Below are 17499 nucleotides of genomic sequence, written 5' to 3'. Positions count from 1 at the left end.
TTATGTGAGAATCGAACTCAAGATGTCCAACGACTGAAGAAAAAGTATACACGTACCCAGTTACAAAAACAAGATAGATCTCCAAAACTACTCCAACTACCAAGGAATACAACTCATGTGTCATACGAAGAAGTTATGGAAAAGAAAATTTGATATAAGCGCGTATGAGGAGATTCACTAGCATATCAAAAACCAAATTGGATTTATGCCACGAAGATCAAGAATAAAATGAAAGCTATTCATCTTATACTACATACCATTAATTATATGAAATTGCCTTGATGCTAAGAGAATGCAGAGAAGGTATTATATTAAGGAAATACAAGACATGTATTATGGAGTCAAAACTAGCATTAAGTTACCTATGGAGAAAATAATTGTGCCTTTTCACAATAGAATTGGATTTTTCTTAAAGATTAAACTTAAGCTCTTTCTTATGTGATTTAATAGTTGATCGGTTATCTAAATTTATTCGTGAAAGTGTTCCTTGGTGTGTGCTTTTTAATCATGATATTGTGCTTGTAGAATAGTAAGGAAGTCGATTCGAGTCTACAGAATGAAGGTGACTCTAGAAAAAAAGAGTTACGAATAAGTTGCTATAAATTGAATACTTACTATGCAGTTTTAGTGGAAAAGATCAAACAGGGGACCTCATGTGACTGTTTAAGAAGATGTTGTTCCACAAACGAACAACTTTAAATATTTAAGTTAAATGCTTCAGAGTAACGGGGAACTGATGAAGATGTAACGTATCAAGTTCTAGCTAGATGGCTTAAAAAAGAGCATCTATTAGTGATTTTGTGGTAGGATATTTCCGACTAGATTAAAAGGTTAATCTTACCGAGTTATAGTTCGACTTAACTTATTGTATGAGCTGAGTGTTGGCCATCGAAGATGATATCTGAGCAAAGATGGAAGTACTAGATATGTGAATATCAAGGTGAAAGTGTAGACCCACCCGATTTGAAAAGACTACGAACCATGTTTTGAGAGAGAGGTTAGGGTTGCACTTTTTTCTATAAAGATGTGTGAAAATAGATTGAAATTTTTTAGGCTTAGGAAAAGTATGACCACCGATGCAAATATAAGAAGAGCGACAAAAATCACGATTGATAGAATGAATTTCGTGGCAAGCCTAAGAAAAAGTTGGAGACACCAAGTATGAGCTCTAGCCCAACGATAGTTATCTTCTGCATGACTATTGTTTGTGCCTTTATAATTGTTATTTTGGTTATTTAGGATGATTTTGAGTGATTTTGGCAAAATTTTTATGATTTTGATGGCTATTGAAAAGTAGGTTGATTTTGATTTAAGTAAAAAATTACAAAGAAGAGAGACAAAAGAGTTAAAGAATATTCGAAATGCAAAAATTTTGAGATGAAATTTAACACATGCTCATTCTTATAATTATAACTTTATTTTAGTATATGTTGTATCATGTATGATATCTTTTCAAATTTTGGATCAAGACATTGACATTGTTATAAATAGCAAAACATGTAAGGCTTCAGAGATGACTAACTTTCACCATAAAATATAAATTATACTTACATTTTTAGAAATAATAAAAAAAAATTTAATGTCTTAAGAAAAATTATTTTTTTCCTTCTAATTAATATCTTAGACAATTCTAAGAAACATAATTAAATCCATGAGTTCAGACAGTGATTGTTATGTTCCCTAACCCTTCCCACGTACTAAGGCATAGAAGAAGATAGTTTTAAAAGTATTAGACCCACTACATTCATACAGATTTGACCATTTCATGATTTGTATTTACTCCTATATGAAGTAATTTCTTTGTAAATTAGAGAAGTTGACTTACTGACAATGGAAAAATGTTATAATTTGGCATTTGCTAGTACAATATTGTACCAGCACAAAGTTGGATGTTTGGTAAATAATTTTTACTTCATTTTGACTTTTTACTTTTTGGTTGATTAAAAAGTTAAAAAAAAATTGTTTGGTAAAGTACTGTTAATTTTTAAGCCAAAATGAAAAATTGAATTGTTAGGTTTTGGAGATATTTGACAATTGGCTGTTGGTTGTTGGCTGTAGGTTTTTTTAGTTAGCTTGTTTAACCAGCTGAAAATATTAGCTATTTTTATTGGCTTTTAAGTTAGTTGAAAAAGCTAGCTATTTGTGGAGATGTTTGGTAAATTTAAATATTGGCTGTTAGTTATTTATTAGAGAAAAAGTAGGCCAACAGGCTAAAAACCAACAAAAAAGCTAGTTGGAGCAGCTTTTTTATTTTGGCTTAAAAGCCAACTTTTCAACTGCTTAAAAAGTCATTTACCAAACACGTTTTTTGGCTGTTTGGCCAACCAACAAGTCAAAAGCCAACTAAAAAACTAAGCGAAAAGCTAAAAACCAAACACCTCATTGGGACTTTAGCTTGTTAGCCTACTTTTTATCTAATAAACAGTAAAAATCAATAATTTTATTAAACATTTTCTTAAATAGCTAACTTGTCCAGCTAGTTTAAAGTCAAGAAGAAAAAATTAATATTTCTAATTGGTCAAATAAATCAATAATCAACATCCAACAACAAATAGCCATTTGTGAAACACCCTACTATTATACTTTGAGACAGCTGAAACTTGATTGATACTTCAATGTTAGGAATTTTATTTTTGTTTTTATAATTAACTTTGCACATAATATTTATAGGAATTTAAAATCGTGAGTTCAAGTCTCACTTTTCCGTTTTCTACCCTGTAATAAAAATTTAAAAATGTAAACAACAAAATTCTTAGAAAATTTTAGTTCCTATTAGTACGTATAGCTTCCAGCACTTCATAGAAATTCAATAAATGTACTGTACATACTACATACCCCTTGAATGATAACCATTAAAATTACTACGTTGCAAACAAACAACTTTGAGAATTTCCTAACAATTTAACAAATAAAATAAATTTTTAGGTATTAAAACTTATTATTAATTCCTATGTTAAACAAACCACTGTTATTTATTTACAAAATTATAAAAATTCTTAATAAGACAATCTAACGGTGAAATCATTTTTATTAGGCCGTTTCAATGTATACGTGCCTTTAAGTGATCGCTTATGATCACTTATATTCGTAAAGTAATCACATATAATTATAAAGTGATCAATTTAGAAAATGAGTTGATTATATATATTCAGTCACAATCTCATATAAGAAGACTTGCTGTAAAATTATTTTATTATTTGCAGGTGTATCAGTTTCATGAGCAGTTCGAGGGTAAGATCTTAATGACAAAGTGAACATTACCAGAGAAGAAATCCGACTTCTGACTCAAACTATTCTATTATAGTGAGAGATTCACAAACTGTTATATAAGATGGACGGTCTCTCACAACAAATAACTTTGTTGGATATAACATCAATAAAAGCATGGACCAAGAAAATTAAGCAGCAGCCCATATTTATTTCACCGACGAAATCATTTATTTAGAATAAAAAAATCCCCTATTGACCCGAGTACCCGACCCCACTTCATTTCTTTGGTTAGGTAGGATATGGAGTCATGGGGCTCCATTATACCCGGAGCCAACACTATGCCACGTTGCATCTTCAATTTTGAAGATTTTTACTTTTTTGTCAAACAAGCGCAAAAAAAACGGGTATACTATAATTAGAGTTGTTCAAAAGTGATCCGACTCGAAATCTAATCCGAAATCGAAGTAAATCGGCCTGGGAAAATGTGTTCTTTTTTTAGGTTTATCAAACCGACATTACTCGATTCGAAGTTATACCTGAATCGGTTGACAACCGAAAATGGGAAAAGTGAACCCGAGCTGTAACTGATTTTTCTAACCAACACATAACTGTTAACCGAGATTACCCGAACCTAATAATGCCCGACCCGAATCATGCTCGAAACCGAACTCAATCCGACTAAAACGAATTAACCGGAACGAAGTTTAGATCGAACTGCTGTAAACCTGAACCAACTTTTAACATAGAAATATGATCGACTCATATTCAATCATATTAGTTTTTCTAATAAAGTAATTAATATTTTAATAAAATAAATTTTATAAATACATGATTTCATATATTTAGAGTTAATAATCAATGGTCAATGTTTATTCAACTACTTTTAATCGAATTAGATGAAAATTGATAGAACTTTATAATTTTCATTTCCGGTAAAACAAGTAAAAGAAACAATGTAATAATGATCACTAATTGATTTGCATTTTCACTATTTTGCTAAGTAAAGGAACATTATCATTAATTAAAAATGACTAACAACTTAATCTAATACTGACTCGATCAATAGTAATTAGTAATTCGCAATTCGTAGTCGAATTCTACTTGAAAAATACCCGAACCCGATTTGTACCTGGTAAAATCGAACCAATTATTAACCGATGACAGCCCGAGACCGATTGAAACTCGACACGAACTTCAATCAACACCGAACTGATGCTAATCCGATAGCTCGTATAATCGATCTTCAACCGAACCGTGACTAACCGACCCGACCCAAGTGTGACCCGTCGCAGCACGCATCCGAAATATAACCGATCCGAAATACAACCGAATCGAATGACACCCGTCCGAAATTGACCCGATCACCCGAATGAACACCCCTAACTATAATGTATCATGGTGGCTAGAGATGTTAATTCAGATCGTCGAGTTGATTTTAAATTTAGCATTTTGAATTAATTTAAAATTGAATTTTATGTTTATATTGATTTTTACCTAATTTTAAATTTTTTTTAAACTCGAGTGAAATTTGAGTTCGATTACAAAGTCGTTAAATATCATATCTATTTTAAATATCTTTTATCTGTAGCTATTAGTCAAAATAAGTAAACTCTTTTGTTACAAGGGAATGACAATTTTTAGTCAAAGGAGAATATAATATGTTAGTAAAAGTTAATACTTCATGTTTTCATTATCAACTAGTGATTACAAAATGATATAGGAAACTTTTTGTACTTTGTTACCTTTTATTATACTTGTTATATTAACTTTATTAATAAGTATAATTTTAATCATTTATATTTTATACATAATTATAGATTATAAATATTTGAAAATATAAACAAGTAGAAGATTCAAACAACTGGTCTTTTGAGAAACATATCTCAAACCAGCCTATTAAATGAATGTCTATTTATCATATTCTTAATGTCTACTTATGTTATTTTTAATGCTTATTTACCATATCCTTAATGGCTACTTTCAATATTTTAAATGTCTGCTTACATCATTTTTAATATTTACTTACAAAATTTTAAAAAATATATAATAAATTAACTCAATTAAAAATGGTCTCTTAGAGAAACCATTTATAATCAAATAAACAATTATACATAATTAGCATATGAATGGTGAAAGGAAATTGACAATAGATTTGAGAACCACTCCCCCCTTTTGAATGACTTGTCTTAGGTCTACTAGACATGGAAGATTTGAGAGATATGCGATATTTACTAGTTTGTTTGGCTTGCATATTGCATGATAGATCTACCTAAAACGTCATTGAAGGATCTAACATGAGATGCTCCACCAACCAACGTTATTTTTTGTAATGGCAAAGTTTAAAATATTAGAGTTTAATTTTTTTTTTTTTTTTTTTTGGAAATTTTATAGTGGTAATTCTGATTTCTGAGTTTTCCTTGATATATATGGTAGAGTAATGCTATTGTTTTTAATACAAAAGAATCCAATATCTTACGAAACTACATATTGAGTTTTGTCAAAATAATATCAAAATTAAATTAATAAATTAGATCAAATAATTATAAATTTAACAAATAAATAACTAATTATTTGAAATTAGTTAAAATAACAAATTATATTCTAATAATTACTTTTATCAAACATTAATACTTTAGACATTAAATCAAACAGCTACAACTACCCAGATCAGTCAATGTAATTCACAACTATCTAAACAGCTAGCAACTACCTCACAACTACTTTGTGCTGAACAAGCCTCTAATCAAGCATGACGGTTTATTTATGAACAAGAACAACACCGGTACATAACCGAATGCACGAACCAACTAAGATATTTCAGACCCCCTGGGCCTGGCCATTCCTTTCATCTCCACAACCACAAGTAAATCGAGGGCCAGAAAAACAGAAATAGCCACACATTTGAGCCAAAAGGACCAGCAGCATAATCAATCACATTTGAATATCTCTTGCATAAACTAGCTGGGTACCCAGTAATAAGTCGAAAGAATTTGCAAGCATTCCCCACCCCGGGACAACAACGGTACAATTGCATTCAACACGACACAGAATCAAATCCACGAGCTGAAAATTCAACTCGCGCCTTTATTAAGTAGAAAGGCCTACCGAAATTACAAGAATATAGTAATTAGCCTCAAATCGACGCAAAAGGCGATGACGTTGAACATTCTTTCCATTTACAGTTCGATATATGGTGACTGGTGAGTGATATTTATGAGGGATACTTCTATATTAGTCGTTTGCTGCCATTAAATTTTCTGGGCTATTCTCGAGTTTTCTGATGACTAGCTTGTTTAGGTCTTTGGCAGATGATGACGTGTCTACATCAACGACGACAGAGTCTTCTTCGGCATAGTCTCCTCTCAGAACTCCCATTGCGATTTCGTTCTCGACCATCTGTTGGATAACTCGCTTGACTGGTCGAGCTCCGTAGTTAGGGTCAAAGCCGAGAGTTCCAAGTAGGCTAACGGCTTCTTTTGTGAAATGAAGATCAATCTTCCTTTGCTTCAGCCTGTCTTTCACTCGATTCAGCTACATCAAAATTGGAGTTTATGTTAATTTTTGAAAAAGTCGGCAAGATGATATCCCGTCAAGTGAAAATAAGAACTTCCGAGCAATGAGGGCAAAAATCTAGTAAAATTGTGTAATAATAGAGCGTAGTCATATTGAACTGCCAGAATAAAGTCAATTCATTATCTACTTTTGCCATCCTTCCAAACCTTGTTAGTAATTTCTAAGGTTCTGCTAGGAAAGCAGAGTTTTACTAATCACCTGAACCCAGGTCTAACGTAATCTTGAGCATTACAGTGTACACCTAAGAGTTGTCCAATATTGACCGGATTAACCAAAACCAAGTATGACTCGACTTGACTCTTAATAACCCGCATATAAAAATCAAAACAAAATCAAATTGTCAAGATATTTACATGCATGCAAGAATTGAAATAAACCCGAAATCCCAAACACCGAATGTACACCTCTACTAGTGCACCTAAAACCCATGTTACTCGAACTCTTCATTTTGCTTCACTTAGACACTTACCCGTGTTCAATCCTTAATGCTCGAACATTGGTATGGCACTTAGACACTTCATTTTAGGCGTAAAATTGAATATTTAAACACATCCGACAATTGGACACATACCGGCCAGTATCCGACATCAATGCCCGAGTCCAAATAATATAGCCTAAAACAATCAGGTAGTCTCTTGAGAGATGTATCTCAAGTCCAGCTCATTAAAGATTAATGCTTACTTACCGTGTTTTTAATGCCTACTTACCGTGTTTTTAATGCCTACTTACCGTATCCTTAATGTCTACTTTCAATATCTTAAATGTCTACTTACATGATTCTTAATGCCTACTTATAATAATTTAAAAAATATATAATGGGCCGACCCAATTAGAGATAATCTCTCAACCGTCTCTCACAAGAATTTGTGTAAAACAATTATTGGTAAGAACCTAGAGGACTAACAGTCTAACACTGCAGCCAAAAACTTAAAACAAAACTTTGTCCTAGACTATTCAAGAAATGAAATAATTGAAACACACAAGGCTTTAAGCGTATTTTTTTACCTGTAACTCAACAATTCTGGTGATTTCTCTGGAATCAAGCGGCTGGAAAACGATATATTCGTCAATCCTATTCATGAACTCTGGACGGAATGTTTGTCTCGCCAACTCTACAACCTGCCTCTTCATCGTCTCATAAATTGCATATTTACTGTCCTTTGTACTTTGCAAAGTTTCCAGGATATGATGGGACCCAATGTTAGATGTCATAATTACCACACAGTTGGTAAAACTGACAGTTCTACCCTGAGAGTCGGTTATACGTCCATCATCCAGTAGTTGCAACAATATATTGAAGACGTCGTGGTGAGCTTTCTCGATTTCATCAAAAAGCACTACCGAGTAAGGTCTCCGTCGTACCACTTCCGTGAGCTGCCCTCCTTCCTCGTACCCGACATAGCCAGGGGGGGCACCAACCAGCCTTGATACTGCGTGCTTTTCCATGTACTCGCTCATATCTATACGTACAAGAGCATTTTCGGTGTTGAAGAGGTAACCAGCCAATGCCTTTGCGAGCTCGGTTTTCCCTACACCAGTCGGACCCATAAACATAAAACTTGCTATAGGTCGATTGGGGTCGGACAACCCAGCCCTTGAGCGCCGAATCGCATCAGCCACTGATTTGACTGCCATATCCTGTCCGATAACTCGTTTGTGAAGAACCTCTTCCAAATATACCAGCTTATCTCTCTCGGACTGTTGAAGGTTAGACAAGGGTATACCCGTCCACTTGCTAACAACTTCAGCAATATCTACATCTGTGACTTCTTCTCGAAGTAAAGATTTACCAGATTCCCGATATTCAGCCAGGTTCTTTTCAGCCTCTTCCAACTGGCGTTGAAGAGACATCAAGGTTCCATATTTGAGCTCCGCAGCACGACTGAGGTTGTACTCACGTTCAGCAGCTTCCATCTCCAGATTGACTCTGTCAATCTGAAAGGGACAAATTGGTTACGAGTTACAACATCGGGATTAAAGAACAAGATAAATACTGAATTTTAAAAAGAAAAATTGATAAAAATAATAATAATCCAACCTTTCACTCATCTGCTATGTATAATCCGCTGTGAATAATAATAATAATGATCCAACCATTATCCTTAGTTTGCTATCAGCATAACCTTTTATTTTATGATAATTCAACCTTTGCCCTTAGTTTGCTATCAGCATACCCTATCAGTATGCTGACAACAAATTAAGGGAAAAGTTGGTTTATTAAAAAATAAATTCAAAGTCGGAATTATTCACAGCAGATGGGGAAAAGTTTGAATTATTAATATCAACTTTTCCATTTAAAAAAAAGAATACATGCAAAGTTACCTCTTCTTTGATCGAGCGAATGCGATTCATCAGAACCTTCTCACTTTCCCATTGCTCGTTCAGCTCCTTCTGTTTCTCTTTCAGTGATTTGAGATCACTCTCCAACTTTTGAAGCCGCTCTTTGGATGCCTTGTCAGTGTCATTTTTCAACGATAGTTTCTCCATCTCTAATTTTAGCACAGCTCTATATATCTCATCCAGCTCTGTAGGCTTAGAAGTGATCTCCATTTTCAATTTTGCCGCAGCTTCATCGACAAGATCAATGGCTGAAATGAAAACAAAGATAAAGATCAAAACTTAAGAACAGAAAGATAAAGATCAGAAGCTTATAAAGTACTACTACTAACCCTTATCAGGCAAAAACCTTCCAGTGATGTAGCGATCAGAAAGAACAGCAGCAGAAACTAGAGCCCCATCAGATATCTTCACACCATGATGCAACTCATAGCGTTCCCGCAACCCACGGAGAATGGATATTGTGTCCTCAACAGATGGTTGCCCACAAAACACTTGCTGAAATCTCCTTTCAAGGGCGGGATCCTTTTCGATGTATTTTCTATACTCGTTCAACGTTGTCGCACCAATACAACGCAGCTCTCCCCGACCAAGCATTGGCTTTAGTAAGTTGCCAGCATCCATAGCACCACCAGTGGCCCCTGCAGATAAGTTGTGGAAAATAAAAATAGAAAATCTCGGTTTTATACTATCCGAAAAATAATTACAACCCAGCAACTTCATTTCATTTTATTATGAGCAAAGTTATAAACAAAGTTATTGAGAAAGGCTATGCCTCAAAACATATATGTAATTGAGCAAACAAGAAGCAAACCTGCTCCCACTACCGTATGAATCTCATCTATGAACAGAATTATTTGGCCATTAGAAGCACTGACTTCCTTCAATACAGCTTTAAGCCTCTCCTCGAAATCGCCACGAAATTTAGCCCCAGCAAGCAGTGCACCCATGTCCAGTGAAATCAGCTGCAAGGGAAGGAAACAATTCACATTGGAACATCAAAATGAAAATTGAAGTATTAACTGGCTGAAATTATTGTTTCCTTCTCCACAAACAGATACCTACAGACCAAAACAGTATTTGAAGCCAATCTATTAGTGGAAAAGACTGACTAGATAATCAATCTACAACAATTTCATTCTCCACCTAGGCTGGTTGGATGAGTCAAAGAGATTTACACAACCGTACTCTTATTAATGACAACAAAGAAGTTATCTCCGATTGAGCCTTAGTAGTAAATATCATCGGCACATTATTATAAGAGCACATAAGTTAATAAGTCATTTTAAATCATTGGTCATATAAACTAGAAAATCAATCACTTTAAAAAAATTTAGACTAATATCACTCCCAGTTGAAGACATACCTTTCGATTCATCAATGGTTCGGGGACATCACCACGTATAATACGCTGCGCTAACCTGCAACATAGCCCAAACTGCTTAATCACATCATTGATTAATTATCATGGGTCAAGAAGGAACATTGGAATCACTAAGCGTGCCAATCTATCAAACAAACATTCATGACAAGAATCGACGTTCATCATATCCTAGGAGGCCTAATCTGGCAGCAACCAGCACGGAGCAATATCTCATCAATATAGATGTTAAGTAGACTTGTCAAAACGATTGGGTGTGAGTATTTCAAATCGAGTCATTTTCAAGTCGGGTTGGGTCTAGTTCGAAAAATGTCCTTTTCAGATTGAATCGTTCTCGATTTTGAGTTAGGGTCAACCCAGCGAGTCATGATTTTAGAAGTTTCTTTTCCTCATTACTAAAAGTTTCCTGAAAATATAAGTAAATAACTTCTTTTATATATTTTTTTTTCAACATAAAAATAAACCAATACATTATTTTTAAGGCTTCAACAAAGAAATATTAATTCATAGTTTCATACAAAAATCAACTAGAAAGAGAGTCCAAACAAAGTGACGACAAGGAAGATAGAACGTAAAAAAATTGATAAAATATGAAAAACATGTCGAAAATTCGGTTGAGTTATGACTCAGGTAAATTTCAGAATCATTTTTCAGATTCATACAAAAATCAACTAGAAATATTTTCTTTCAGATTTCTACATGTGTGTTATGAGTTATGACTCGTTGGGTACATTTCAATTCAAATCAAAACTTGACGGATCTACTGTTAAAATTTCTTAATTACAATATTGAGAAAGAATATTCTAATATTGACACACAAAAAGGGGACAATCAAAAACAGCAAAATTTGAAGTTAGTAAACGAAATTAACAACATTTCATTACTCCAATGCCATTAAGTTAGCTCCCACCGAGTGGAGTTTGGGGTCGGATATACACAACTTTATCCTTATTAGTGATAGCAAAGAGGTGGTTATAGATTGATCCTTCGTAGCAAACATCATTTGCGACTTTACATAAAAAAAGAAGTGCACAGATTTGTGTCAATGAATAAAAAAATAAATCAAAAAATTCACAACTTCGTTCCAATGATTTTGAATAGATGATGAAGGAAACCAAGTTTTGTGAAGATAGGCTACCAGAATAGAGAACAGTTCATTACTAAAATCAGCCTACATGGTCCATTGAATCAAACATTTTAATAGTAATTCTATTCTAACTCCTTGAACTACAAATTTGCAATTAAAACCAACATAACTAAATAAGGAAGTAAGGAACCATGTACTAAAAGGCAGAAAGCATAATGCAAGAGAAAAAGAAGTTACAAAAAGTTTCTATCGGCTTACCCTTCTGCTATTGCAGTTTTACCAACTCCGGGTTCACCAATGATTACAGGGTTGTTTTTCGTTCTTCTTGATAAAATTTGGATACAACGGCGAATTTCATCATCTCTCCCAATAACAGGATCGAGTTTACCACGCCTGGCTAATTCTGTTAGGTCACTTCCATACTTTTCTAGTGCTTCATACTTTCCTTCTGGATCTGCACCCAATGAATATATATCGCCTTACACATGAGAAAATGGTGGTCAAAAAGCCAAAGAAATATTCCTCTATCTTTGTTGACTATGCAACGAATACTAATTGTTGATTTATTAAGTTATCGTATAGGTTTAGGTAGGATTTGACAAAATATTTGAAACATATTGATGAAATAAAAAAAAAAGGGTTAAATGTGTAGATGAAGTAAAGTGTAGGGTCATTTTCGAAATCATAAAATGTACACGATAATAAATGCACAACATAAAGGTCAATTACAGAAATTATATACCCCATTAATAAAATTGTAATCACAGAAAATGGCTACCTATTATAAACTATAACTGTAAAACATACTTTGATCTGTTACTCTTTGACTCCCACGAATAGCTTGAATGGCGTCCTTCAAATCCTTCTCAGTGAGGTTAAAATCACGAAACAATTGCTTCCCAAGCCTTGAATCTGAATGAAAAGCCAAGACCAAATGCTCTACGGATACAAAATCATCTCGCATTTCGTTCTTGTGTTTTTTGGCTCTGTCCAAGAGGGAACCGAGATTTGGTCCAAGAATAGGCCCACTAGTGTCACTAACCTGCAATATTCAAAGTAATTGACCCATAAAATTCATTTTATATAGTTGCTACATTTCATATTTTCATACTATCCAATACATTATTTTGAGCCTCATTATCTGTAATTTTGCATAATTAATTAAAAATTATAAGTTAATACTATAAAAATATGCATTAAGACAAATCAAACATGATTCCAATGGACTATTTTTCTCAAACACGAAGAATAAGTGTAACAATATTGATTAATGAATAGTAGTTACTAGGCAAATGTAGCAACTAATGTGAACCAGATGTAGTATAATATGAAGTTCATGTTAGCATACCTTGGGTTGCTTGGAAATATAGTCATCTATGGCTTGCAAAACTGAAGAGTTGTCCAACCCGGCTTTTGTTAAAATTTTACGAGCCAAACCATCTTTTTGCTCTAAAAGGGCCTTTATTAGATGTTCAGTCTCAACAATCTGTTGTTTGCTCAGTCGTGCAGCTTCAACGGCCCCAACAATTGCCTCCCATGCCCTCTCAGTATACTCTGTTTGATTGATCTGACGACAGTAGACATTTGAGAATAACCAAATTAAGGATGAGACCATCAGAAATCTCTTAATGAAAGATTGGGACATAAGGTAGCCAGTTCTTTTCAAAGGAAGTGTTGTGTGACGGGAAAGCAAATTAAAGAGATCCAAATAACACTAGACCACACTTTAATGTACGAATTTGGGAAAAGATATCACAAACTAGAATCAACCTGACCAATGAGGGAGAAGGAACAAAATCAAAGTGAAGATGAGTTACCAAAGACAATGCCAACATAATAATAAATGCCAATCATACAATCGCTAACTTACAATGAGTTTGACATCTATATCTCCCCTCCAAGGATTACAGTATAAATAAACTAGTACATCAGCAATCCTAAAAACTAACATGATATACTTATAGGTATCATAAGAACACACCAAATGAAGGGCAAGAACAGCAAGAGAAAGCCAATGAATCTGTACGGGGTGGTAGTTCTAAACATAATGCAAAATGCTAACACTAAATGGAGTTAGATACCATTTATAGCAGGCCCACAGCACATATTTAAAATTAAAGGATGCAACATACATGCTTAAACCATGCAGCTCAAGTACCCGCGCCTCTCAAATAACTAGAGGAATTGGCTTTCGCTATAGTATGCAAAAGGGGCTAAAAGTTTAATCATTACTGTGATTTGCTTAGTTTTAAACGTGCGGGCAAGGCAATTCCTTAAGTGCAGATGATCTTAGGGCGCCGTTTGCTCTTAGTCTCAGAAAAGGCCTATTTTATACAAACACCCACTAGTCATATTTTCTTGCTTCTTCTTTATTTCTCTATTTCTTTAGATTTTTTTTAAATTAATTTCTACCTTGGGTTTTGCTGCTTCGCAATCACACCCAAAGAAATTAGCGCCATCATCCTGCCACCTAGACCCAAGGCTTTGAGGACAACACGTTAGGGAGCCTTGCTTGCGTCTCTTAAAACTAATGTAAGTAGCATCTCACTTTTCCCACATTGGATACTTCACCAAAATAGAGTTGCTACTGTATTATCCTCAAATAATGTATACCTTACCAAAATATAGTTTCCCAATAATTTGCTTTCCATAAGGAGTCTACCAAATAGTACCATAAATTGGAGGTTCATATGTTCCACTCTAACTTGCACCAAGTAGCATCAAGTACAATGACTACTACATGTAACATGATTAAGACAAGCTCACGGTACACAGCAAGATGATATCCTTGCTACTTCAGACATGCATTTCTAATAGAATATTTTCGTAGTCAATTCACCTAAAGAATTAACTTCATCAATCAACTCCCCGCTAAAGTTTATGCAAGCTTCAAAAGCCATATCCCTACCAATAAACTTTCCCCAAATGAAAGAATCTAAACTAACTACCAGTGTCGTATAATTTTTTTAATCTCCACCAAATTGCAAATCAAAAAAGCTAAATATAGTCGGTTTTAGGCAATTTTGGGTAAATTTGAGCAAATCACGAATTCAAAAAGCAAATTAACTAGCGAATTAAGTTACATTGTTAATTACATAAAAAAAAACAATACTTCAAGTCTTCAACACCCCAGAAAAATTACAAATACATAGGTGAAACAAAATGCTCAAGTTTGCTCAAAATAATATTCCTAATAATTTACTTCAAGTTCCATTCTGATACTTCAGAAATGCATAAAAACCATCATTTCGGATACACAAAAAACCAAACAACAATCCAGTGAACATAATAGAACATTACACCCAATTCACATAAATCGTAAAGAATAGAATAATCCCAATTTGAACAAACACCCAATAACTAAAACAAGTGAACATAGGATGATCAACGACATCCAGAAAAAAAAAAAATTTAAATGCATTTATAAACTTTATCACAGAAAAAAAAAAACAAACAAACAAACAAACAAACCTGCCCAGAACTTGCAGAAGGGGCAGAAGAAGCAGAGTAAAAGCGACGACCGATAAGAGGAAAGGATGAAACCCCATTGATAGACTTCCTTGCACTTCCTGTCTCCAAAACCCCATTAACAAAACTGCTCAAAATACAGGGAACAGCAGTTTTTGTGCTAGAAATTTGGTTAAGAGAGGGGACAGAATGAGAAAGAGGGTAAGACGAAGGAGAAGAAGAGAAGGTTTTGGAAGCAGTTAAAGCAGCATAAGCTGTTCTAATAAGTTTTCTTTTGGAGGTGATTGTAATGGCCCTGGCAGCCATTGGAGGCATGAATTTGAGGATGGAGAATGAGAGATAGAGAAGAGTGGTTTAAAGAGTGTAATGCAGAATTGAGATGGAAGCTTGGAGAAGAGGAAAAACAAGATGATGGAAATGGAATGTTAGAGGAGATTATAATGAATTGACTACTTGGAATTGGAACTGAACCCTTCAGAACTTTCTAGCGGAATCTATGTTCTTTCTTGGGAAAATTAGTACATATAGAACAGAAATATATAATACCTCAAATTATTTAAAATCCAATTTTCACAAAATATTAGTTTTAGTATTTACATAAGATTTTTGCTAGTATTTAATTTGTACATTATCTGACTACCGTAGTATTTTTCGTTAAATTCTTATTAATTTCCATTTAATTTATCATTTTGTAAGATTTTTCCACAAGGTAGCATCTAATTTTTGCTCTCAAATATTTAATTCACTATTTTAACGTTTAATTCACTGATTAATTTATCAACGCGCTTAAATGTTGTAATAATTTTATTTTCATTCAAATTATTGGCATTATAAAGTTTAAAAGGTGCATTATAAACACTAATAAATAATTTAAAAGGCACATATATAAAATCAAAAGGTGCATTTCATAAGTTCAAAAGGTGCATTTCAAGTACTAATACATATCTACTTAATTGTTACAACATTTAAAGGCATTGATAAATTATCGGTGAATTAAACGTTAAAATGGTGAATTAAACATTTGAGAGCAAAAACTGGATGTTACCATGTAGAAAAATCTTACAAAATGATGAATTAAACAGAAATTAACAAGAATTTAACGGAAAATGCTACGGCAGTTAAATAGTGCATAAACTGAATGCTACCACGTGAAAAAATCTTACAAAAGTGCTATCACTGACGTTTCATGAAAACTAAATACTACCATGTGGAATTTCCCTTTATTTAATTATTACTAGTTGTTCGACAATTCGATTTATTCATATTGTAATTGAACTCGACTTTGATCCGACTTCAAAATGAATTTAAAATTATTCAATAATTAACATGGACACAAAATTTTGTTTTAAATCGACCACGAAACAACTCATCCTAAATCGAACTCGACTCGATTAGACCCACCACAATACTCTCACAAAGGCTCCTAGGACCACAAGTAATAATATAATCTTGCTAAGCGTAAAAACATCAATCAAGTGATGTTAATCCTAGAAATAACTTAAAAGCAAAAACAAACGACACTTATCAATAACATTTATAATTTTTTGTGAAATATTAGAACCATTTTGCATGGTTTTATGGAGTATTTGTATATTTTTACCTCATGAGTTTATTTGTAACATTTTATGTGTTTTTACGGTGTAGAATGGAGTTTCTATAGGTCTAATGGAGTTAAAAGATCAGAGCGAAGACTTAGAGAAATGGCCTAAGACCTCTAACAGGTGAAGTTAGACGAGCATAGAAGATAGTATGTAGGCGACAAGTCGTTGCCAATACCTTATAGCAAAAACCAAAAGCCACGACTAGCCGCTCTTGAAAAAGTGCAAGAAGATGGACAATTGGCAAAGCGACGAGTCGCCGCTGAACAAGCGACAACTACTCGCCACCAATTCTATAAAGTCGCAAAAATAGATCGGTAAAAAAGTGACAAGTCGTCAAGTTTTGGAATTGTTCATCTATAGTAGTCAGAACGCAACGAGTCTTCCCTTTTGTCCGAGATGATTTTGCACGTCTTTTCCTATATTTTCCACTAGTTTTATTTTATTTTTTTATTATTATTTTAGGTTAATTTTAAGCTAATTGAGAATACTGTTTCAACTCAAAAAAAATTGAAAATATTGTTTCCCAAGAAACCTCCTATAAAAAAGGAAAATTTTAGAATCAATTTTTTTAAACACTTTAATTTTACGTTCTTTTATTTTCCCAGTTTTCTTAGTTTCTTTACCTTTTCAATTCCTAGAATGTTTGTAAACATTTTATTCATCAATTTAATACTCCCTCCGTTCTTTAATGTTCTTCCCATTTGGAATATTCCATCTTAAAGGAAGAGAAATTTAATTAATGTTTTTGACACATGTTTAAAAATTGTGGATATAGAGTTAGAGTATTATTATGGGCACCTGAGGTCGGGTCGAATGAGGAGGGGTCAGGGGGTAGCGTAAGC

At 33.6% G+C, this 17499-nt stretch overlaps 1 protein-coding gene across 1 annotated transcript; it reads right to left on the bottom strand.

The window, feature by feature from the left end:
- Positions 1-6136: 6136 nt before the first annotated feature.
- LOC130802813 (chaperone protein ClpB4, mitochondrial) lies at positions 6137-15564 on the bottom strand. Its single transcript, XM_057666900.1, has 10 exons — positions 15060-15564; positions 12937-13155; positions 12396-12630; positions 11847-12042; positions 10487-10541; positions 9935-10085; positions 9453-9761; positions 9106-9371; positions 7789-8718; positions 6137-6741 (listed from the first exon to the last, which is right to left on the bottom strand). Exons 1-10 carry the CDS (start codon positions 15369-15371, stop codon positions 6442-6444), a joined length of 2973 nt encoding a protein of 990 aa, XP_057522883.1. The 5' UTR covers positions 15372-15564; the 3' UTR covers positions 6137-6441.
- Between the last annotated feature and the right edge of the window lie 1935 nt (positions 15565-17499).

This window comes from Amaranthus tricolor, chromosome 16 (genome assembly GCF_026212465.1).
Source record: "Amaranthus tricolor cultivar Red isolate AtriRed21 chromosome 16, ASM2621246v1, whole genome shotgun sequence".
NCBI lineage: Eukaryota > Viridiplantae > Streptophyta > Magnoliopsida > Caryophyllales > Amaranthaceae > Amaranthus > Amaranthus tricolor.
This window is presented reverse-complemented; position numbering and strand designations above follow the sequence as displayed.